The 25570-nt window shown below is 43.2% G+C and overlaps 2 protein-coding genes across 2 annotated transcripts; both read left to right on the top strand.

The window, feature by feature from the left end:
• Positions 1 to 478: 478 nt before the first annotated feature.
• LOC136421840 (E3 ubiquitin-protein ligase TRIM45-like) lies at positions 479 to 5806 on the top strand. The gene is made up of 2 exons (XM_066409407.1): positions 479 to 706; positions 2246 to 5806. Exon 2 carries the CDS (start codon positions 2260 to 2262, stop codon positions 4816 to 4818), a length of 2559 nt encoding a protein of 852 aa, XP_066265504.1. The 5' UTR covers positions 479 to 706; positions 2246 to 2259; the 3' UTR covers positions 4819 to 5806.
• A 6156-nt stretch (positions 5807 to 11962) lies between these two features.
• On the top strand, positions 11963 to 18160 carry LOC136421844 (tripartite motif-containing protein 2-like). The gene is made up of 2 exons (XM_066409416.1): positions 11963 to 12028; positions 13684 to 18160. The coding sequence occupies exons 1-2, from the start codon at positions 12018 to 12020 to the stop codon at positions 15716 to 15718; spliced, it is 2046 nt and encodes a 681-aa protein (XP_066265513.1). The 5' UTR covers positions 11963 to 12017; the 3' UTR covers positions 15719 to 18160.
• Positions 18161 to 25570: the final 7410 nt, after the last annotated feature.

The following is a 25570-nucleotide window of genomic DNA, read 5'->3' as shown; positions in this document are numbered from 1 at the left end:
CCGTTTGTTTTCGTAAATAATATGAAGATGGTATGGTCACCAAATTAGAGTGGTAGATACCAGTGGCTCTTGTTCATGCGTAGAAATGACATAGGTTTGAGCCCCTAGCAGCTGGTTCTGGAACTGCAGGCTATTTTGATAAATATTCAAAAGATGATAGGACGGGATTGACAAATCATTTTTGGTACGTAGGTAGCGTTAGTGATTAACATGATTAGACGACAATTGTGAATACAGGGATCTAATATGCATGATTAATGATGAGGAAACTTTATAAACCAAAGATGGAGATGTCTTATTTGTGACATACTCATAAGTTATGTAAAAGTGATCAGTTTAACCCATATATGATTTATCATGCACATTAGGACATTTCCGTGGTTACTTATAACAATGTAAAAAGACAAAATTACTTGACGATGGTATGAGGTCGTGGAAGTCTAGTTAGCTAACAAGATCTCTAGCAAGGCTGGACTCCAGGACAAAAGTCTGTTCAAGGACATTATGTAGGATGATGTCCTTGGTCTGTTCAGTTCGGTGGGCAAACAAATCTGGAGGAGGGTGAAAAAAAGCGTTCACTCTACCCCCTTCATAGGTTTGGAACAACCCAATTCCCGAAGCCCTTTGCGGCTTCAACTAAGTTTGGGCGGGAAAAGCGCATTTTGTTTGACAGAAGCGGCTGAGAGAAAATACATCAGGCGGTGAGGTATGATATTTACTCCCTTAAGTATGGTTGTAGAAACAAAAATGATATAACCCTGAGAGTAAAGACACAAAGTAGAGCTATATTTGAAGAATAGTAACCCCAGGAGATGTGTCAACCGTCAATGACACTTGGATTCTTTTGGAAATCTTTTGGGAGAGGAGGTGGATGGGGGGGGGGGGGGTAGTGGGGGGTGGCAAGGAATTTTTTTCTATTTGGGTTTATGCGTCCAAAGGCGACCAAGTTACATCTGTGTTTGTATCAAAATGCCTAATGTATTAAAGTATGACACACCCAGCATACAGGATGGGTTTTGTAATGCATACACACGCGTACGTATATTTATAAGATCAAATAACACATTCAGACACATACACATATAAGTTAGTTCACGGTTGCTACTATGCATGTGAAGTGTCAGAGGTAAAGGTCCCTGTCTTGTAAACAGTTCTCGTCTCGACACTGTCTTGATTTGCATAACAAGGCGTCTAGATTTGCACAACAACGCCCGACGGGTTTTATTAACGTCTCGGGGGCCCTTGACACTGCTCATGCGTAGTCGCAATCGTGAATGGACTTATTCATGTAGCCATACAATGACTCACACACACATACCCATATACATATTATGTACATACACACACAAACACATACGAGCAATCCTGCACAAAAAGCAGTGGTAGACAAATGAAAATAGTGAATTTACATATCAATTAGTAATATAATCTGACAGATCAACTAATCTGAATTTGATTAGCAATCTAATCTGCTGACGTCCTGGTAGGCACCAGTCGGCAACTACTCCGTATATAAAGAAAACCAGCAATCGCTCCTATGTATCAAAACACATACCCCTCGACGTGCCTCCCCCCACACACATATAAATGTCCAAACACACACATGTATACTCATACACACAAACATATCCATACACATATCCATATACGCACGCACACACACACTTGTGCATAAATGCATACACACTCAAAGGCGGATACAACTATAACAAACACATTTTTATACAATATAAAATTTCAATCTTAGTTAATATGTTGTCTGTTACTTTAATTGAATTCAATGCCTTTATTTAGTAGCATTGGTCAACATCAATTCATATGTATCACCAGGTAATTGAATTAATCAGTGACTTTGCGTTAAACTTGTACCACGGCTTGTGAAAAACATCATTTGATGAGCAAACAGTGCTCAATTATCGTGATTCAATTCATAGACATAATAATATTTGATTTGTTTGCTTCTCAACAAAAATGTTCTTTCCGAGCCGCGGTGCAAATTCCAAACCGGCTGCCATGCATATGTTCATTGCACGTCATCGGGAGAGTAAAGTCATTGATCAATATAATTACCAGGTGTGGAGTATCAAAAGCTGGAGGTATGATGTTTTGACGGTTCGATGTTCAATAACATCCGAAGGGTATGTATTTTGTGTACATGCTTTTAAACAATACAATTATGGTTTATGCAATTTCAGGATTTTTTGGGTCATTTGTGTCTTATGCACTTTAATGCTTTTTGTTGCAGGAAAAAGATTTATCATGGACGAGGCCATGCTGAGCAAGGCTTCATGTGACTTTCTTGAGTGCACCATTTGCAGTGAGCCTTTTAAAGATCCCAAGGTCCTGTCGTGTTTTCACACCTTCTGTGAGGGTTGTCTGGAAAAGATTCTTGCAGAGCAAGGTGACGCGAAGGAAACGTTCCCGTGTCCAACATGTAGGGCTGACACTGCACTACCAGAAGACGGCGTCGCTGGGCTCAAAATCAACTTCTTTGTCCAGAGCTTGAGTGCCACAGTTCAGGCCCACAAGAGTTTGGTTAGTAAAGAGGAGGACAACGTGCAATGTGACAACTGCGAAGAAGAAGTGGCTAGCCAAGGCTGTGTTGTCTGTGAAGAGTTCTTGTGCGATGAGTGTGCTTGTGGTCACCGTCGTGGCAAACGTACGCGCAGTCATGGAGTCGTTGGGGTGGCAGAGCTGAAAGAGCAGCTGATCACCAAGACGGGATCGCTCAAGTCAGAATCGCTGCCAATTTGTCCAAAACACCAGGATGAGATGATGAAGCTCTACTGTGAGACGTGCAAGTACCCCATCTGCCGAGACTGCTGGGTACTGCAGCACAAGGATCACAAGTACGGCTACCTTGCAGATGCAGTTGGCAATGTCCGGGCAGAGATCAAAGATAAACTGGAAGCTGCTCGGCTGAAAATTGCAGAATACCAAGACAAGGCAAGCGCTGTAATCAAGAAGCAAGCTGAACTGGACGCAAGTAGTAAGAAAGTAGCAGACGACATTGATTCAGCTGTGGAGGAAGAGATCAAGCCTTTCAGTGGCCTTGTCAGAAGCAAGCAGAGTGAACTGAAAGAGAAGCTAGCCTCCATCACAGCAGCCCGTTCCAAGCAGCTCTCTGCTACAGCAGACAGTGTTGAGAGCACCTTAGGCTGTTTGTCCAGCACAGTGGACTTCTCACAAAAGGTAATGGAACATGGCAGTGACTTTGACATAATGAACGTTTACTCTAATGTGACAACACGGCTACAGTCTCTGCTGGAAAGGTCAACCCCAGACATTCCTGACAGCATCAGTTACATCATGTTTGAGCCACGAAAGAAGGAAAAGGTAGTTGTCCTGGGGAACATTTTTGATGAAGAAATGCAGGAGAAGAAGATGGAGGAAGAAGAAGATTCGCATGGTGAGGGGACCTTTCATTTCACAGTTGAGAACATCAGCAAGCTCAATGGGGGGAAGTTTGGACCTCCTATCTTCATCCGCAACCTGCCCTGGAAAATACTAGCCAGCCCTGAGCATGACCCCAATACCCAGATAAACAACAACAGCAACAACAACAACAACAACAACAACAAGAGCCTTGGTGTCTACCTGCAGTGTGATGCCGACTCCAGTAGCTTGTGGTCCTGCCGTGCATCAGCTGAGCTGCGGTTGGTCCCTCAGAACAGCGGCGTTGAGACTTATACACGGAAATTTCAACACGTTTTCTACAGCAAGGAGAACAACTGGGGGTTCCCAGATTTTATGCCTTGGCACGAGGTGTGTGATCCACAGAAGGGTTACATCAAGGACGACAAGATCATCCTGGAGGCTTACCTGAAGGCAGATACTCCTCGTGGTGAGAAGGAAGTCATTGTTGGCAACAATGATGACCGACAGATACAAGAGGACAAGTTGCAGACAGAGGCAACATTTCGTTTCACTGTGGATAGCTTTAGCAAGGTCATGGTGAGGAGCCTCAGTCCTGTAGTTTTCATCCGCAACCTTCCGTGGAAAATAGTCGCTAGGCCTTCACATGACTCCAAGAGCAAGCCACCCCACAACGATCAGGGCCTTGCTGTCGGCTTGCTGTGTGATGTTAACTCCAGCAGTTTGTGGTCATGTCACGCATCGGTTGAGCTGCGGTTGATACCACAGAAAAATGGTGTACAGACCATTACAAAGAAGTTTGACAAGATTTACTACAGCAAAGAGAGAGAATGGGGATACGAGGAATTCATGCCGTGGCATGAGGTGTGTGATCCACAAAAGGGATACATCAAGGACGACAAGATCATACTTGAGGCTTATGTGAAGGCAGATGCTCCTCATGGCATGAAGGAATTAATCATCGGCAAAATCCTTAGTAAAGAAGTACCTGAGGAGATGGAAGAAGGGGAGTTGCAGACTCATGCAACCTTTTGTTTCATTGTTGAGAACTTCAGCAATCTCAATGAGAACAAGCTTAGTCCTGCAACGTTTATCCGCAACCTACCATGGAGAATAATGATCAGGCCTGAGTATGACTCCAATGCTCAGCCACCTAACAACAAGAACCTTGGGGTCTACCTACATTGCGATGCTGACTCCAATAGCTTGTGGTCCTGCCGTGCATCTGTGGAGTTGCGGTTGATTCCTCAGAAGACTGGTGTACAGACACTTAAAGGGAAGTTTGACTGCACCTTCTACCGCAAGGAGAACACCTTGGGGCGGGGTTACAATAATTTCATGCCATGGCATGAAGTATGCGATCCAAAGAAGGGATACATCAAGGATGATAAGATCGTTCTCCAAGCTTACGTGAAAGCAGATGCTCCTCGCATCATGGCATGAGACTTAGAGAATTAGGCAAGCTAATACGAAATTTAAAAAAAAAGAAGATAAAATGTGACCCACATACTTATATACATGGTGGTTTTGAATATAATTTCACGGTCATCTATTTATATCCTGAAACAATCTTTAGTTAATATAATCTGTCTGAATCAGTTTCAACCAGGTTCATGACAAATAATGAGCTGTGCCAGCCTTTCGCTTAATTTGTTTTGGCAAGCAAAAGTCCACCAATAATTAAGGCAATGGACATTCCCAATGTCTGCATCAATTGCACAGCAGTGTAAGACTGATGCAAGAACAGTATATAACAGAGACAGACAGAGTAAGATAACAGGAGTGTAGAGAAGTGTTCTATTATAATAGTAATTTGAAGTGAAAGTATTTTGTGCAACTAGAAAAATTCTCTTTTTTTCACCCCAAATCAGGCAAAAATAAATGCCATAATGGGCGCAATGATGTCATCATAATCATGAAGCCAGATTGTTATGCTTTCACTTATTGAAAGCTCTCCAAATCTTATTTTGGCAGGCTTTCTACAGCCTTGCTTTTGATATAACATCTAAACATTACACGTATGACAGATAACTTGTGTTAACATAAACTGTTATTTGTTACTGCTGTTTATCATAAATGTACTAACTTGCATCTATGTTGATATTTAACTCCATTATTGTTACTGATAATCACTAGCAAGGTACAGGAGTCAAATTATGTTAAGATATAACTATCATTTCTTAATAGTTTTCATTATCAATGACCAACTAAATGTTGAAATTATGTTAATATTTGTTATCATTCATCACCAATGGACAATGGACTTTTAGTTATGTTGCGATATTATCTATTGTTATTTACTATCAACAAAACACCAACTGACAATGTTGCATTTTTGTTAATATTCAATCTTTTTTGATCTGTAGAATATAGTTGACGATAGGAAATTCTATTATCCTTTTTTCAGTTCATAATCATTTTCCTACTTTGATGCTGTCAATCCTTTGGTACAGCTGTTATTGTAGCTATTTTTTTATACTTTTGCCCAGAATGTCTTCAGTAGCTTTCGTGTATGTGTGTGTGTGTGTGTGTGTGTGTGTGTTTGTTAGTGAGTACCATAACTCGAGAATGCCTGAATGGATTGTCTTCATACTTAGTATATGGGTAGCTCTTGATGAGACCTCAAACTGAGTAGATTTTGGGCTCCCTAGCCGATATCTATGGTGCTGCAACAAACTATATATATATGGCCACAATGTTTAGTAGGTAGATAGCTCTTGCGGTTGGGAAACTTTCACTTAAGTTTGGGTCCTCTAGCAGCTTGCTTTGAAACTACATGGGTATTTCGATTCAGTTACAGACTTTGAAACAATAATTCAAGAAGGGATGGATGAATCTTTATGGTTTTTGACCTGTAGGTGACTTTTTGATAAAAACAACGTGATGACATCTTTATGATGCAAAGTAGGACTTGATTTTCATAATTAATTAGGAAACAGTTCATTACCACTAAATGACAGGAACTTCATATATCTAACTTCGACAGGAACATCAATGGATTATGCGAATCATGACATAATTTGCATAATTAGTGAGAAAACGTTATACTACCTTTAGTGGTAAATGATAGCATCTTACTGGTAGTGACACGTGACCGCTGGTCGGATCGCCCGTAGCAGCGCTTGCGGGAGGAATACACCTTGTTGGTTGAATTTACCTCCACGGAAAAAAAAATAGAGTTAATGTTGTAGTCTTTGCTCTGTGCGAGCGTGCGTGCGTGTCCGGTGTAATATCTAGTACCTCTAGATGGATTGCCATGATATTTGGTACGTGGGTAAGTGTTGTGAATCCGCCAGTCAAGGTCCTTTTTGGGCCTCCTGGTGGCCGACCTTGGTGCTGCAGCAGTAATTACGGTTTTCTTGTCATGGGCATGCCGTGGTCTTTTTTAATTCTATTATTTGTTTTATTGCTACATCTAAATACGGGACATGACATGACATTGCTACCCAAATCGTTTGGTTTCTTTGATGAATAGTTGGACGTACTGTACGAGTTAGGTGTTGTCTGAATTCGAAAGCAATGGGGAGCCTTTAGGTAATAAGTGAATTAGGACATTATCAGAGAGATCATTGAAATTTGTGACTTATCCTACCAGAGTTTCTAAATTGCGGAAGAGTGAGGAACGGTATTAAGTGTAGTTGGGGAGTGCCGTGGTCTTTATTGGCAGACAGGTGTTGACGTCAGGAAGACGTGGTGCAGATTTGGCCTCCCCTAGCAGCTTGCCCAGTGACTCCAGGGGCGTTTTTGTTAAAATATTTCAAGGTCAATGACATAACATACATAACATAGTGTTCGGATAAGAGGCATATTGCCTATGAGATCCGCGTCTTAAGCTTAAAGTTCAGAGTTTGTAATGAGAGTTTATGTTGGACTGGGTGAGTACTCCAGTCCCCTCCAGTGGTTATCCAGTTTTGACTTGAAGGTGTTCAAAGTTTCGGCAGCTACAACATCCGCGGGAAGGTTGTTCCAGGAGTTGACAGACCTGACACTGTACTGAAGCAGTTCGACCTGGCCGGCTTCTTAGCTTGAGGTTTGACCATCTTATAGGGGTGGCCTCTGGTGCGTCTGTCAACATCGAAGTTGAATAGGCGGCTTGGGTTGATGCGGTCAAATCCTTTGACGAACTTGAACACCTGGATCATGTCGCCCCTCTTCCGGTGGTGTTCAAGGGTTCGAAGTTTGAGGCGGCGTAGTCTGTCCTCATAGCTGATTTCGGCAAAACCAGGAAAAAGTCGCGTCGCCTTGTGCTGTACTCTTTCGAGCAGCTGCTGGTCACCTTTGTAGTGTGGACCCCATATGACGTTTCCGTACTCGATTATAGGACGAACCATGGTTTTGTACAATATGGGCACAGTTGTTTCGTCGAGTCGTTGGAAGCTCTTCCTGATGAGTCCCAGAGTTCAGAATGCCTTGCTAGCGGCGGAGGTACAATGCGCATGGAATTTCAGTTTTTGGTCAATAATTACACCAAGGTCACGCTCCTCGGTGGTCTCTTGTAAGGTACAGCCCTGCATTTCATACTCTTGGCAATGGTTGCCATACCCTTTATGCATGCGTTTACACTTCTGAGCTGACAGTCTTTGGACCAATCTGCCAAGATGATAGCAAGCGGCTTGGCTACGGCCTCCGCGACTTCGGCTAAGATCTTGGGGTGCCACTTGTCTGGTCCCGGGGATTTCTCCATCTTGAGCTTTTTCAGTTTTTTCATGATAATTTCAGGAGTAATTGGGATGTCCTTCAAGGGAGGTCCGTGATACTTGGCTTCCAATCTAGGCATGTGGTCGGTATCTTCCTCCGTGAAGATATTGCAGAAGAAATTGTTCAAGGTCTCTGTCTTCTCTTTGTTGCTACTCGTCATAGTGCCATCTGCCATCTTCAGGTCTCCGATTGTAGTTTTCGTCTTCAGACGAGTGTTGACGTATCTCCAAAAAGACTTTGGGTTCTGCTTTATGTCCCGAACAAGGTTAGATTCAAACTCATAACGAAGTCTCCTTGTCAGACACTTTCGTATGGCAGTGTACCGGGCAGAATCCATTTCGTCTTTAGGGGTAGTGTAGCGGTTTCAGCTAGACCGCTTCTTCTTGCTGAGTCTCTTAACTTCCAATGTGGTGTACAAGTTCTTCTTGAATGATTCATTGCTAGTCGGGGGAATGTGTGAGTCAATGCTGGCTTGAAAAACATTCTTGAAATCACTGTACGCCTCGACGAAAGACTTTTTCTCGAGTCTGGCGTCCCAGTCAATACAGGATAAATCTGCAACCATACTGGCATAGTTGCCACGGTAGAGATTGAGCTTTGGATTTGGATTGTCCTTTCTCTCAGCGTATAGCTTGATTTCGAACTGCAGCCCTGTATGGTCACTCTGCCCAATGCCTAGTAGGTATTCAATGTTTTCCACCATTCCATCTTCATTTGTTAAAACTAGGTCAAGAGCGTTCGGTAACTCACCAGGTCTGTATCTAGTTGGCTTGAAGACATGTTGGAATAGAAAGTTTTCGTCCATGCAACGTAGAATTGGTGAGAAGGATGGGTATCATTTGCACGTGAGGTTGCTTGTTCTCAGTCAATTTCAGGATAGTTAAATCTCCAGCGATTACAAGGTGTGTAGGACTAGTCCCGACGACTACTTGTAGAAGGTGTGCCAATTGCTCTGTTGACAGCCTTAGGTCAGAGGATGGGCTTCTGTAGATGCCTCCTATGATCAGCTTATCCTGTCTTCTCAGACGCACTTGTACCCACAGATGCTCCTGAAACTCAGTGTCACTGTAGGAGACTTCTGTTGCTTCAATGTGGTCTGCCGTGTAGATCACTTTCCCTCGCTTTCCCAATGTTCCAAGATTTTCATGATCAGCATCGAAATTAATATGCGCTGTAAATCCAGGGATGGCAATTCTGGCTACTAAAATCGGTGATCTCTGTGCCTTGGGGGTTGCTTCCGTTAGTATTATCACATCAGGCTCTTCTGTTGTTTTGGCTAATATCAGATCATCCCCCTTGTTAGGTAGTTGGTCTATGTTTGTGTACATAATATTCAGTTTACTGCCCTCATTTCTGTTTCTACTTGATTGGTGGTTATGGAGTCAGGCTTGGGATTAGTCATGGTGGCCGTCCCGCGGCTGTGATTCCCTAGTTGTCTGCGTGCACACTATACGCCCGCGCCTGATGACAACGTTTGCTTCCCCTGCTTCTCGTCGCGATTTGAGCTCCTGTCGCAGCTTTCTATCCACTTCCCTCTCATTTGGCGTCATATCAGGCACAATATACACTCTACTCCACCGGGCGCTGTTTCTTAAGTCTTTCGCTCTTCTGAAGATCAAGGCACGGCTTGAGGTGTCGTCACTGTAAATTCTGATCAGGAGCGGTCTAGGCTTCTCAGGATTTCTCCTTCCTAGTCTGTAAGCTGCTTGTTCTTTGGGGATAAGGTTGAATTCCTCTTTGATAATGTCTGTGAAGACCTTTGAATCACTCAGCTTGCTGCCAGTCGCATCGTCCTTTACTTCCTCTGGAACATTGAAAACTACGAGGTTCTTGGGCCTCTTTTCTCGCTCGATATACTCGTCCACCAACTGGACCACCTCCGTGGAATCCTGAGGGTTGCACGAAGGCTGCTGGGGAGTAGTGGTGCCTGCGACGATCTTGTTGATGGTGCCTGTGAAACGGCTGAGGTTCCTGGCGACATCTGCGTAGGATTGCCTTTGTCCCTGAGCCTGGGTGCTGTTAGTGTTACTAACACTGGTCGACGTTAAGTCTTTCATTTTGTTTTCGATGCTGACGGCTATGGCTGTGGCTGTCTTTTGCGTGATTGCTGCTATCTTCACTTCATCATAGTGTTTCTCTGTCTCTCCATCACTTGTGCTGATACGTGCGCTGGACCGTGCTCCCTCGACAGCTAATGGCTCGCAGTTGGAGAAGTACCAATGTAGTGATCGGTACTTAATGATCGCATTTAACATTGCTTTAGGCATCTTCATGCAAGGTTGACACATCCATTTTTGGCATCTTTTACATTCAATTTGATCATTCTCACTGTGGCGCTTGCCGCACTCACCACTGACGTTTCTTCCTACATCATCCTCGGTGTCGGGGACAGCGGCATTGTTTACATTCTGGTGTGAACTTTCTTGGATTGGGTCTACGGAACTTCCAGTTATATCCTTTGGCTCACCGGAGGTCGCAGGATCCTTGCTAGAAGAGACAAAGCGACGTTCTGCACACTTCCGACACAATATCAAATCACCTTGACAGTTCTGTGCACCTATTCCCCGACAGTCCTCACATCTTGATGGATAATTGTCACTCTTCAGAAGACTATTCAATCATCAAAACACTATAAAAGTCACTGCAGGCCAAGAGTAGGTACTTATCTTTATAACCGTGAACTTGAAGGCAAGGATGGTACACTTTGATGCGGATTTCAGCAGATTCAAGTCAGATGTAGCAGCAGGACAATCTAAGAGCGGCCATCTTGCATCAGATCCATATGCTAATCCTGTCCAAAGGAACGACAGCTATTTATGGTATCGCTCGGCCGAGACCGAGGGTGATGCGGAGTACACCCTGTTGTATTCCATGTATGTCATACCCACCAAAAAAACCTACACATTTCAATGCGAAACACACCAGAAGTTGAGAGAGTTTTATGTCCTCGAACAACCAAAATGTAACAACATTGATTCAAACTTCAGAATCCGGTATTCGAAATTTGGACAGCGGCGCAACCGGCGCACTTGAAATGCATTCTAGATATTCAATGAAAGCCTGCGTGATAAACGGAGGACATCGTGTGATACCGTAAGTTATCACACGATGTGGAACACCCGTATCGAACGTTTTTGCGGCCTAGATATGACTGGTACGGAACACCCGTATCGGCCGACGTCATCCCGGCCAAGGTATGACATAACTCAAAATATCACCCGGTACCGGAACACTCGTATCGAACGTTATCGCTTCCTATGTATGACTTAAAGGTATGCCAGCCATGGAACTTGTAACTTTTAACATATTTTGCGTACTTAATGAGGAGATGCTACAATAGCTTCCCTGAAGAAGGATACATGTAACGTTATTTGCAACATGTAAGTATGTGATTTGGAAAGGGATGGTTATGAATTCATGTAAATTATGCTAATGTATACCGCTTTGCATACCATTTGTATTGCAATGTCTACTAATGAGACAAAATTACTTGGCGAAGGTATGTGGTCGTGGAACACTAGTTTCTAGTACAGATGATGCAAATACAAATTTAGCTGCAGGTATTGTTTGATATGGTAACCAGCTCCTTCTGTAGCATTCGGATCCACCAAAAAAATTGCATATCATTCCTTTTCTTCTGTCCGATCTTGGTCCAAACTAAAAAAAAAGCAAAAGCCAGAAACCAAGAATTGCATTGCTGTGGGCTTGGCAAGGCAAGACCGTAAATCTGCTGGACACAAGTGTGCAGCAAATATTTATAAATCAATTTCAACTTGTGTTTATCCTCTGAGGATGAATGGACGCGGTACCCTTTACCCCCTCTCCTTTTTTTGGAATAGCCCGATTCTGATTTGAATATTTCCCAGCACCCCACACCGTAGAAGTTTAGGCGGGAAAAAAGTTTGAGCTGAGCAGACGTGAGTCCAGCCACGGCAGTCAGGAAAATGTCGAAAAGGTACGATATTCTCTTTCTTTTTCATCACATTCTGATGTAGGAGTAATTCACAAGTGCCCTTGATACTGTGGAAACATTGTGGAGCCGTATTTAAGACGTTTCACCTCAATATTTTGATAGAGCTCGGGATGGCCGTGGGGGAGGGGGGCGAGAAAAGTTGTGTGCGTTTAGTAAAGAAAGACGTACTAATACTTTGGGTTTGTGAATGTTGTCGACACACCCAACATTTTTTAAATACTGGACAGAACTCACATATAGATCTAAAACTAGAACTAGGCATTTTTAACCTCTTTGGTAATGGTAGATCTATAACCTCCTCTACATGTGTAAATTATTACAGTCTGTTTTGTTTTATCTGCTGGCCATGGAGGCAGCCATCTTGTCTGTTTCTCCGGATATGTGACTCACACAATAAAACTTTCTGGTAAGCATTTATTAAGTATTGAATGCTGAACTCAGTCATAAGAAGAGTTTGGAGACCTCATACCTCTGCATGTGTATTTAGTTGACTATATTTCTTGCTTTATGTTGTCTTATTAGGGCTAGGGCTACTTTTCTTTTTCTGCCAGCTAAATGTAAAAACTAGTTGGAGCATAATCTCTGCTTGGAGAGCCAGTAATGAATTGAACTTGGACTGTCTTGAACTGTATTTCCGGCAACTCTTAAAGTTTGACCTTTGGCGTCATTTCTTGTCAATCTAAAATGTAGTATCTACTTACACTGTAAGTTACAGTGAATGTACCAGCTGTTGATAAATGGCTCTTTGCCCATCAATTCCAAACTGAATTCCAAACTTCCTATACTGCAACACTGCTATTTAGAAACTAGCATATGGGCAATATATAACTGTAAAACACAAAAATAGACAGACCATAAAAAATACATCCCAGACCCTACCTGTTCCATCCTCTCTCTGCCATGTCTAATTTACATATATGAATAGTTCTACCAACTCTGACCTGCCCTTTCTGCATCTGACCTTCAGGATTATCCTTCCACTCACTCATTGCAATCTACTGAGAGTGTATTAATGGACAAAAACCTATGGAATCTCATTCCTCAGTTAAATGTTTAGAGTTTTTTGTAAATTTCTTGTTTTATTTATGAAGGCTTCTGTTTAGGTTCACATTTAATAATCACTGAGCTGTCTTCAGTACCTATGGATACAGCACTGGGGAAACTTTGGACTCAGGCCCTTTGACCCGGAAATACATTTGTATCTACTGACAGTGCATTCAATATGTCCCTTACGTGCCTAGCTTTTGAATGCAGAAAATCACCATTGTGACAAGAAAACAAATACACTAAGTGACTAAAAAACACCAAACTTCAACTCAAACTTCAAACACCAAATAGGCCATGCACAATGTTGTATCTTGCTGTGAAATAACTCAGAGACAGTAGATAGATACTACTATACCTTGTGTTCTATTAGTATTGTGTTAATAATTGTACTACAGATTTCCTTATTCCTAAAGTGCACTTATTCATGTAGTAGTGGTGGAATACAGGTCAGTATTACATGCACAGCTTCTTGGAGCACACCATACTTGTCATTCATAATGGACTATACATAGATATTTAGAGGGGGTGTTATTCGCTTTCTTTCTTCGTGTAACACACCACACTAACTTCACTTAATGATTTTTTTACAGAAAAAGTCCAGAGTCTACAGAAGGTTTAAAGTCTGAAGGAGAAATGAAGGCAGACACCATACTCAGCAGGATTTCGCATCACTTTCTTGAGTGTACGATCTGTCTGGAGCCCTTTAAAGATCCCAAGATCCTGCCGTGTCTTCACACCTTCTGTGAGGATTGTTTGAAGAAGTTTATTGCACAAGACAAAGTCAACAACAAGTTTCAGTGTCCAACATGTCGGGCTGAAACTGTGCTTCTCAATGCCGGAGTTGCTGGTTTCAAAAACAACTCCTTTGTAGAGAGCTTGAGTGACACAGTTCAGGCACACAAGAGTTTGGTTAGCAAGGACGATGATAAAGTGCTATGTGATAACTGTGAAGAAGAAGTTGCTTGTTATGGCTGTGTTGTCTGTGAAGAGTTCTTATGTGATGAGTGTGCCTGTGGCCACGGCCGTGGCAAACGTACGCGCAGTCATGGAGTTATCGGGGTGGCAGAGCTGAAAGAGCAGCTGATCACCAAGATGGGATCGCTGAAGTCAAAGCCACTGCCAATTTGTCCAAAACACCAGGATGAGAAGATGAAATTCTATTGTGAGACGTGCGAGCACCCCATCTGCCGAGACTGCTGGGTACTGCAGCACAAGGATCACAAGTATGGCTACCTTGCTGATGCTGTTTGTAATGTCCGGGCAGAGATCAAAGATAAACTGGAAGCTGCCCAGTTGAAATTGGCAGAATACCGAGACAAGGCAACTACTGTGGCAAAGAAGCAAGCTGAACTGGATACAAGTAGTAAGAAGGCAGCCGACGACATTGATTCAGCTGTGGAGAAAGAGATCAAGGCTGTCAGAAACAAGCAGACTGAACTGAAAGAAAAACTAGTGACCATCACAGCAGACCGTTCCAAGCAGCTCTCTGCTACAGCAGACAGTGTTGAGACTACCTTAGACCATCTGTCCAGCACAGTGGACTTCTCACAGAAGGTCATAGAACATGGCAGTGACTTTGACGTCATGAATGTTTACTCTGACGTCACAACACGGCTACAGTCTTTGCTGGAAGGTCCAATCCCCTATGTCCCTGACAGCATCAGTTACGTCATGTTCACCATGTTCGAGCCTAAGATACGAAATAAGGAAAAGGTTATCGGGAACATCGTTGATGCAGAAATGAAGGAGAAGAAGATTGAGGAAGAAGAAGAGTCGCAAACCGAGGGGACGTTTCGTTTCACGGTTGAGAACGTCAGCAAGCTCAATGGGGGGAAGCTCGGACCTCCTATCTTCAAGATACAAAATCAGGAAAAGGCAGTTGTTCTCGGGAACATTATTGATGAAAAAATGCTGGACGAGAAGATGGAGAAAGGAGAAGAGTCGCAAGCTGAGGGGACCTTTCGTTGCACGGTTGAGAACGCAAGCAACCTCAATGGGGGGAGGTTTGGGCCTCCTATCTTCAAGGTACAAAATAAGGAAAAGGCAGTTGTTCTCGGGAACATTGTTGATGAAGAAATGCTGAGGGAGAAGATGGAGGAGAAGACGGAGGAAGAAGAAGAGCCTCGAGCTGAGATGGAGAAAGAGGAGGAGTTGCAGACGAAGGCAACCCTTCGTTTCACGGTGGAGAACTTCAGCAAGCTGAAAGAGGAGAAGTTCAGTCCTGCTGTCTTTATCCACAACCTTTCATGGAAAATACTAGCTAGGCCTGAGCGTGACCCCAATGCCCAGATAAACAAGTATAAGATAAACAACATTAAAAACAAGAATCTTGGTGTCTACCTGCAGTGTGATGCCGACTCAAGTAGCTTTTGGTCCTGCCTAGCATCAGCTGAGCTGCGGTTGATTCCTCAAAAGAATGGCATTCAGACTTATACACAGAATATTCGACACCTTTTTTACAGCAAGCAGAACAACAGGGGGTTTTCGGAATTCATGCCGTGGCATGAGGTGTGTGATCCACAAAAGGGATACATCAAGGATGACAAGATCATACTGGAGGCTTACGTAAAGGCAGATGCTCCTCATGGCATGAAGGAAATCGTTGTTTGCAAAAATCTTCAGTGAAGATGTACACATTTGTTCAGGAGGAGACTGATGCTGAGGCAACCTATCATTGTTAAAAATTCAGCAAGCGCAAATAGTAAAAGTTCAGTCTTGATGTGGTTATCCACAGCCTGCCTTGATATAATTCAAAAATAATGGCCAAGTCCTGAGCATGAACTTTATGATCAGCCACCCTACAACAGGATACTTGGTGTGTATGTACAGTGTGGTGCCGACTCCAATAGCTTGTGGTCCTGCCGTGCCTCAGTAGAGTTCGATCGATTCCTCTAAGAATGATGTACAGACGGTTTAAAGGGAAGTTTGACCCCACCTTCCACCGCCGTGGCACAAAGCTTGTGATCCGCAGAAGGGATACATCAGGGATGACAAGAAAATACTGAAGGATTATGAGAACGCACCTTGCATCATGGTCTCAGACTCTAGGCAAGATAATATGAAAATGAATTGAAAATGAAAAGTGGCCCACACCCATACATTGGTACATTATAAATAGTTTCTGGGCTCGCTAATTAGAATATATGCAGAAATAATCTCAAGCTAATATATGCTGTCTAAATCAGTTTCATGACATACGGACTGTGCCAGACTCTAATGTAAGGATGTTGCAAGAACATAAGGTAAGATTATTGGAATTATTTGTATATAAATAGTATTTTGAAGAGAAACTATTTTGTGGAAGAATATTGACATATATTGTATAGAGGGAAGACATCAAAGAAAGGAAACGCGCACACTGTCAACATAAAACCACTGCAATTTTTATGTCTTCCTTTTGCCTCTACAAGCTCAAGTTGCAGAAAAATGATGGAAATCAATTGATATGTTCAAGAGCAGCCAAGCTTATATTGTCTTGGTTACCGAACATAGATCCTGTTAAAGTATAAGTCTAGAGCCTCTAGTTAAAAGTGATGTAGTCTTTATCATCATACCTGTAGTATATTCCCTTTCGTTATGATCTGTTAGTTATACGATGTACTTAAAATACAACGTACTTGAAGTCAAGTTGTAGGTTGTATCAGGTTGCTGTTCACAGCTACTTGAAGTGTCATAGTGTTAATGCTTTAGTGGATTTTGAGAACTTGGATGATTTTGTTCAGGACTGTGTTTAAAGTCTCAGATGAACTTGTGTTTAAAGTCTCAGATTAACTTCTATTGACTGGCGCTTTTGCTACATATCGAGAACTCAAAGTCATGATAGATTCTCTAAGCTGCTTGTTCGGTGTTTAAAAAAGAGGAATTGTGTAGGCTTCAAAAAAGTTCAGGAGCTGACTACTGTTTTGAACTGATCTAACTGTACCGTTATATTTAATAACTTGCATTATTATAAGTGAATGTCTGCAGCATTCCAAAATCCTACTACGAGGAGCCTTCCGAAAGTAACGCAATTTTTTATGATAGTAGTTTCATTTTGGTATGAAATGAGTTGAAATCTGGCACAAATTTACAGGAACAACTCGTCTTAAGAATGCGATATCTCAATGTCTGGTGTGGATTTGTACTAGCGACTGATTTGATTTCGAAATGACCACACCCTTGGAAGCTTGTCAGAGGCAAACAGCAGGAAAAGGGAAGCTAAATTAGCAGTGCAGTATGAAACACTTACAATCAATGTAGGAGGCTGAAACTGCTCATCTATGAAATTGCATATCTCTATAAGCAATGTGCTTAGTTTTATCTCTGAACTCCAATCAGTTTTTCGTTCCTAGGGTGGAGTGAGATATGAGTTGAATTCAGAGCGGACATCAGGGTCCGAAATATGCGCTGTGTTGATAAATCGTTTGTGTAGACTAATTTCCAATAAAGTCAGAGAAACGAAACTAAGCACACTTCTTAATCGTTGAACACATAAAATCTGTGCCAATTTTCGTTTCTCTTAATCAATGGAAAAGTAGTTTTCAAAAGTCTTTAATGAACGTATCACGTTTTCAGCTATGAATTCAACTATCTGTAATATCACACCTCACTCTTTCCTAGCAGCTGTAAAAGAAACCGCAAGGATTTAAGAAATCCAATTTGGCATGCAAGTCGTAAAGACATGTATCATCATACAGGTGTAATTTACACTTCTGAAAGTAATTGTAAACGGGTTATGTCTGACTTATCTTTGGTTCAGACAAACTTCCAAGGGTGTGATAACTTCAAGTCAACTCAGTCGCTCATAAAAAAATTGAACAACAAATTGAGACACCTCAGTCTCTAGAAGTAATAATGTTCCTGTACATTTGTGGCAGATTTCAACTCATTTCATACAAAAATGAACCTACTATATATATGATTTAAAAAAATGTGTTACTTTCTGAAGGCTCTTCGTAATACACAGGCATCCGTTTTCCGTTCATTGCAAGATATTTCTTAAGTCATCTAGTTTTCGAGTGAAGTCGCCAATGCATTGTTGTTGTTATATTTATATTTTTCACTACATCAGATCTGGATTGATATATATATTATTACAGATATTAATTGTCTTGCCCTGAATACAACATGTAACGATTACAGTCATGTTAAGATTTAACTATATAGTTGGTTATTAGTATTTACTTACTATATCATCAATGTACACCAACAAAATGTTGCATCCGCGAAAATATTCAACTTTTGCTGTCAGCAAAAAAAAGTAAATGCTACATCATTATTTTTGAGATTTGATAATTGGGTACCTATAATTTTTACCAATGTACACCAACTTACCCATGTTGCAATACTGTTAGGGTCTCGGACCGGAGTTTTTTTGCGATTTCGTATGTAGGCCGACACCCTCAGGTCGACGGGCTACAATTCCGCCGAGAAAACTAGGACGGAAAATGTAATCACATGGTCGAAAAGCGGTTTTCTTCTGTTTTCCGATGTATTTATCGGTATTGTCTGTTGTCCATTTATTTTGGGTAGAAACCATAGTAAAATGTAAATTTGGCACCCGAAAATCATCATTTTTTACACTTTTTTGATCGAACCTGCTCGGAAAAAACGAGTTTTCCTTGGGTCACGGCATATATGCTGAGAAAGCTTAGTAAATGGTGTCTCTGAAAAATGAAAAAAATAAAAAAGTCATGTGATAACTTTTTCGCAATCTCCGATGACGCAAATTCGGTGAAAATGCATTAAAAACGATGCTATTTGGGTCATCAGGCGAGAAAACCGCATCACCGTTGCCGCGGACTGATATAAAAAAGGCTTCGATAGCGAACCAATTGCACTGCGCCCAAAAATACTACAACTCACGGGCTTTGCAGAAGATTCATAATATTCATGCACAGCTAAAACCATCACCAAGCAATCTCGGGCAGAAATCAGGGTGACGCCCACGCACTTCCGGCAGATTACGGGGTCATGACCCAACCCCCAGTCACAATTGAACTCCGACCCGGAACCTTAAGATTATCATTATGTTGAGCCCAACATACTGTTGGGTGCAACATATTGTGTTCGTATGGTTTTTTCTCCTGTCAAATCTTGTAATCGACTCAGCTCGGTCGTCCCTGGACCAACTGAGCTGAAATTTGGTATACAGGTAGAGTGGGTAAATACCCTGGGAGTTTTTTTTCTTTATTTTTTCGATATTGACCTTGAAAGTGATTTTATTGAGGTTTTTCTGACCAAAAACGTACATTTTGGCCTCCTGTGCTCTAGAAATACATCCAAATGACCTGAAATTTACTATGGGGGTACAAATATTCAAAGAATCCCATGCGCACTTTCGGCATACAACACTTCAAAATACGATTTTAGAGGGTATTTTGCCTGTTATGAACATGTCGCGTGTTGCCTAATCCAGACCCTGCAGGCGACCGGTCTAGATTAACCAGGCTCAGCCTTTTGTTACCATTCTATTGTTACATATGTAACGTAAACAAGAAATGCTTGTAAAAAATGCTGGCAACACGACTATTCCATGATAGTGGGGATAAATTGGTGGAAGGTAGTTTGTCAAATGAATGTATGTTCGCCGATGACCCTAAAACAGAAGGAACAGAACAGAACCGATCGGTGTCATGTCACATGTTATGTCTCATAAGGCCACACCATCTTGATTTTGTGGATGACATCCTCTGGAGACCCCAAAACTAATGCGCGTGGGCGAAAAAAAATGAAAATCCAGCAAAAAAAAGGCTCCTAAACCACAGGACTACTAGTATAAAGCTGGTATTACGAATTGAACCACAGAACACAGTTTATTTGTAGGGGGAACATGTAGGTTGTCTTGTTCGTTATAGCAGACTCAGCGCAAGTGATTGATTTGTAATATATTGACACGAACGACCAAAGAAGTATACTATTAGAAGGTATTTGGCTCCAAGGACTGTGGATGATATATGACTGTGATGAGAATACTCATATACACCCATAAGGGCAGTTTCAACATAAATGACATTGAACTCCATATTAAGCATTCCATGGTTTACGCTCACAAATCTCACTGTGAGACCCCTGCCAATCCCTCAATTCCTCTCCCATGTCTCACATTATTGCAAAAGAAACGTGTGAGAGCCACTCTGGATAGGTCGTGTTTGAAATTGTCTGGGCGATACTCGCTGGCCGCCGCGATCCTCTCGTACAACTGTGCAAACGCAAAATCCCCCTAGCCAACATCGATGGCATACCAATCCACAAATACGCCCCAGTTTTGCGATAAGCCGGCACAATGATCGCCTTTTGCGGCAATCTAAGTCAGCAAGTTTCGGAGTTCCGTGTAGCCTTGGAGGAGGTGATTTTTTTTTTGACAACAGGCGAAAATCAATACGCGCGCGGATGTCATCCATAAGATTAAGATGGTGTGGTCTAATGCATGTGCACACAACGCGCAATTCTTATACTGAAGACGCATTTCGCTCGTTCCCATCTAAGTGTACAAAGTGGCCAGCCTTTACGATTTGATGTTAGCCAAATTACGGGCACCGTCGATGCTTTCTTCATTTTCCCACAATACCTATCATGTTTCACAAACAAATGCACCACAACAATCTTTTTTATTGCAGACGGCAATGTGGTTATCTTTGGCGGATTTGGATCAGAGCCTGGGAAATTTAATGGCTACTACGGAGTGGCCGTGTCAGCTGACAATGAAATATTCGTGGCAGATCTGATAAACAAACGAGTGCAAGTCTACAGCATACATGGGTCTTAACTCCGCTTCTTCCCAACCGTGGTGCCCAGGGAAGGCGGAAAGATTTGCCCTTCAGATGTTGCTATTGATAAGGAGGGTAACGCGTGGGTAGTGGGGATAAGAGATATGTTTACGGCCCCTAGCGCTCATGTGGTGCAGTACAGCCGTGACGGACTTCCTGTGACCAATTTTGAGGTAATCACAGGCTTTAGAAGTTGGCTCCCGTATCCTAGCATTGCTATAGACCCACGTAAGAACACAATCATCGTCACAAAAATAGGAAAAACAATGGTGCTTCATCCAAATGGCTCGCTCTTTTGGATGTCAGAATTGACAAATCTACGAATCAGTGACGTCACCTTAGACAATGACGGAAACATTCTGATTACGAACTCGTATGATAGTGTAAAGGTATACAACCGCTCCCTGTACAAATTGTTTGAATTTGGAGTTAAGGGACCAGGTGAAAGTCCAGCGAGTGTCCCTCGTGGCATTTGTGTCGTCACCTCAGGTCACATATTGAAGCTACGAGGACGGCGCCCTGTCTCGGAGCCGACGAAGGATAAACTCGTACAATGTGGAATTTGGCAAGCACGGGGATGCAGGGCTGGTCGCAGGAAGGGAGAGAAAATCCAAGTTTTAACCTCCGACCGAACAAGGTATGAATGCCCCAAAATTGTTCACAAGACGAAAGCGCGCCAAAGGTGTCTAATTCCGATCAGGAAAGAAGGCCAACATTGGACGGGATGGGTGCACACAACAACAACAAACCCCACCCTATGCCAAACATTCTTGTCATCAATGCAATATGATTGTGTGATGGATGAGTGTCGAACACTGCTATATTCGCCAAAAATAATTACTCAAGCAACTGGATAAGATTTTGAAAATCTTATCCAGTTGCTTGAGTAATTATTTTTGGCGTATCTTATTACCTGGATGTCTAACCTTCATCAACGTACTGCTATATTCGTTGAACGTAGATGTCGCTGTCATCACAGAAACGTGGTTTAACCCCGACCTACCTGACGCACAGTGGGACATTGACGGATACACCCTTTTCTCCAAACCGCGCCAGGGTAAGAGGGGCGGAGGGGTAGCAATTTACGTAGCCAGCAACATCCAGGCTAAGACTATCGATGTCACAGTCCCTAACGACCTAGAATGTTTGTGGTTTAAGGTCCGGCCATCGCGTCTTTCACGGGAGCTGTCCAGCGTCGTGGTATGCGCGGTCTACATTCCACCGGGATCGCCACATAGCGATGACCTAATCACCCACCTGGTTACTGTTGTGGACGAGCTAAGGTCAGTGACCCCCGATGTCGGACTGTGCATTGCTGGGGACTTCAACCGAGCAGACCCTCAGGATCTCTGCAGAGGAAACCGTCTCCGACAAGTAATTGACGTACCAACCAGAATGGATGCCACACTGGATCTTGTTATCACAAACCTTGACCACATGTACCTGCCACCGGCGCTGCTCCCACCGTTGGGTTCCAGTGATCATAATATTGTTCACTTCAGTCCCAAAACACGCCTCGTAAGAAACGAAACAAGGTCAAAGGTCACCAAACCAATGCCAGACTCAAAGAGCAGGTCCTTTGGCCAATGGTTGGTCACGCACGACTGGACTGAAGTCCTTACTGGTGACGACGCACAAACCAAGACCAACAACTTTTACCATACACTAACAGGAATGATAGAACAGCACTTTCCAGGGAAGGTGACCAGACTACACTGTCGTGATAAACCTTGGATGAACACCGAGATCAAATCACTAATAAAGGAGCGACAAGAAGCCTTCAGGACTGATAAAAACGACAAGTGGAAAACTCTACGCAACAAGATTCAAAACAAAATCGGAAAAACGAGAAAAAACTACTACAGAAACAAAGTCAAGACTCTCCAAAAAGACAACCCATCAAAGTGGTACCAGGAAATTAAAAACATGACAAACTCTGGAAGGAAAGACCTCACCCTCAACATCGAAGGAATTTCTTCAGACGACTACAAGACTATAGCCGACGAGATCAACAAGGCCCTGTGTGAAGTAACCTGCTCCCTGGAGCGACTGGACAGAGATAAGCTACCTGCGTTCCTTCCATCTGAACCAGTGGACCAAGTCCAGCCGTGGGATGTGTACAACGAACTGCGCAAAATCAAAGTACGAAAAGCCGCCGGACCTGATAACATCCCAAACAGAGTGATAAAGGAGTTTGCGTATGAGCTGTCAACACCGGTCACTGCGATCCTGAACGCATCGTTAGTTGAGGGATTAGTCCCCGTACAGTGGCGACAAGCTAACGTTGTACCGCTACCTAAAACGCGACCACCGTCAATCCAAGAACTCCGTCCTGTGTCCTTGACACCTGTACTGGCGAAGGTTGCTGAACGATTTGTGGCGCCGCGGCTCTACAAGGACATCAAACAACGCATAGACCACAACCAGTTCGGCTGTCTCCCGGGTCGCTCTACGACACATTGTCTACTCGACATTGTCAACAAGCTAACAAGGACGGCTGACCAGAGAGGTACAATCACAAGCCTTGTAACGACTGACTTCTCTAAGGCGTTTGATCGTGTGGATCACCACCTCGCGGTAACAAGTCTGCTTGACATGGGATTACGATCGTCACTTGCCAGCTGGCTCTGTCGTTTCCTCACACAAAGAGCCCAAAGAGTTGTTTACAATGGAGCCTACTCGGACTGGACTGTGACCACTTGTGGTCTTCCCCAGGGAACGGTGCTCGGTCCTCTCATTTTTCTCGCCATCATCAACAACGCGTGCCAAGATGCCACAGCATCGCGCTGGAAGTTTGTTGATGACATGAATCTGACAGAGAGCCTACTGATAGACGCGGTCTCCACCTTACAAACCGACCTAGACCATCTGACCACGTGGACAAACAACAGACAAATGAAACTACACCCCAAGAAGTGCAAAGTCATGCATGTGACGTTCTCCAAAGTCCATGTCCCACGACCACATTTCTTAATAGCCGGCAAACCACTGGCGGAGGTCAAGGCTGTGAAACTACTTGGCTTGCACGTCCAAGCGGACCTCGGCTGGGAACTACATGTCAACCACGTGGTAAAGCAGGGCAATCGGAAACTGTACCTACTCAAGCGACTCAGGTGTTTCGACCTCTCCCGCGAGGAATTACTGACGTGTTACAAGACCCTTGTGCGCCCAGCATTGGAATACGCCGCCCCCGTATGGCACGCCGGACTAACAACAGCACAGCGTGCCAGGATCGAAACCCTTCAGAGAAGAGCCTGTCGGATAATACTTGGCCCTGCCTACACATCCTACAGGGAAGCGTGCAGCATCTTGGACTTGCCTACGCTAGACGCCCGGCGTCGTGACCTATGCCTCAACTTTGCAAAGAGACTGATTGCGACCGAGACATTCAGGGACTGGTTCCCACCTACCCGGGGCGAAATCAGTTTAAGAGACACTAGAAACAAAGACCTTCTGGCCACCATAAGAGCAAGGACAAAAAGATACCAGAACAGTCCAATACCATTCATGACGACCCTATTTAACGAACAGACTCAGTAACAGAACTCCGACATATTGATTGCTATGATCACAAGCTATAGAATTTACCTTGTTACTTAGTAAATATATATGATAATTATGTTTGTATTTTATAACTCCCGACGTATCCGTCTTCAACCTCCCTGTTTTAAGGTAGTGTTTACCTGCGATTTTAGTATGTATTAATGTTGAATAGGAGTGATTATATTGTTACCGTTTTGCCTAATGTCACAATACAAGTTTTTTAATGTAACACAATGTAAAAAGTACGTAGTTCAGCCTATGGCTGCGAGGTACTTTCCAACATCCGATCAAAATGATCAAATAAAACCATTCATTCATTCATTCTTGTGGCGAACTCGAGAAATGGTCGAATAGACATGTTCACAAGTCACGGAGCATTTGTCCGTACCGTCGCTAATATCACGAGGCCATGGGGCATCGCTGTCGGTCCAGATGGACAGATAGTTGGGACTTACCCACATGACGACATCGCGACCATCTCTCGACGTGACATGATGCTTCTGTGATGAGTGTTGGTATTTTGAAAGTGTTAGCTTTCTTCTTTCCTTTTTGGCATTGTCATCGCCGTTTTCGGAGATACTGTTTTTAGTATGGCTGTTTGTCTAGATCTGTGCACTTGTCCGCATTTTTTTTCATGTGCTACGTAGGCAATAGCCAGAACTCAATCAAGCTCCTGTAACGGCTTGCCGCCCTGTAACCGCATAGCCGCCCAAGAGTTCGATGGCATGCGCCGCTTATCCAGGGGAACCCGTCTTTCTAAATATGGATAATTTATGCAGCCATCATCAGCCCACATGAGCTGCCTGCCACGGCCAGGCTAGTTGCTAAGGGTCTAGTGCTGTTGCTATCCAGTGATTGACAGCTACAGATGTCTGATCTGCAGGTGGTAGGAATAGAGTTTCACAGCCCTACCCTCAAGTGGTTTCAGAAGTCAAAGCCCTCAAAAATCCTTAGGAATGGACTCAAGTATAGGGGTCAAAACTTGGTTTTGTACGTGGGAGAAACTACCATTGTCTGCCTCTAAAGGAACAGATAAACCAAGGAGGTTTAAAATACCTTTTAATCGCCTTGGATGCGATATGATTTCTCCCCCCCCCCCACCACCATCTGGATCTCATTACCCATCCTTTCCTCCCCGTCTGCCTGTGGTGCCAGGTGTGACAGCTAACAGACAGGCTAACTAGCT

The sequence above is a fragment of the Branchiostoma lanceolatum genome, chromosome 16 (genome assembly GCF_035083965.1).
Source record: "Branchiostoma lanceolatum isolate klBraLanc5 chromosome 16, klBraLanc5.hap2, whole genome shotgun sequence".
In the NCBI taxonomy this organism is placed as follows: domain Eukaryota; kingdom Metazoa; phylum Chordata; class Leptocardii; order Amphioxiformes; family Branchiostomatidae; genus Branchiostoma; species Branchiostoma lanceolatum.
This window is presented reverse-complemented; position numbering and strand designations above follow the sequence as displayed.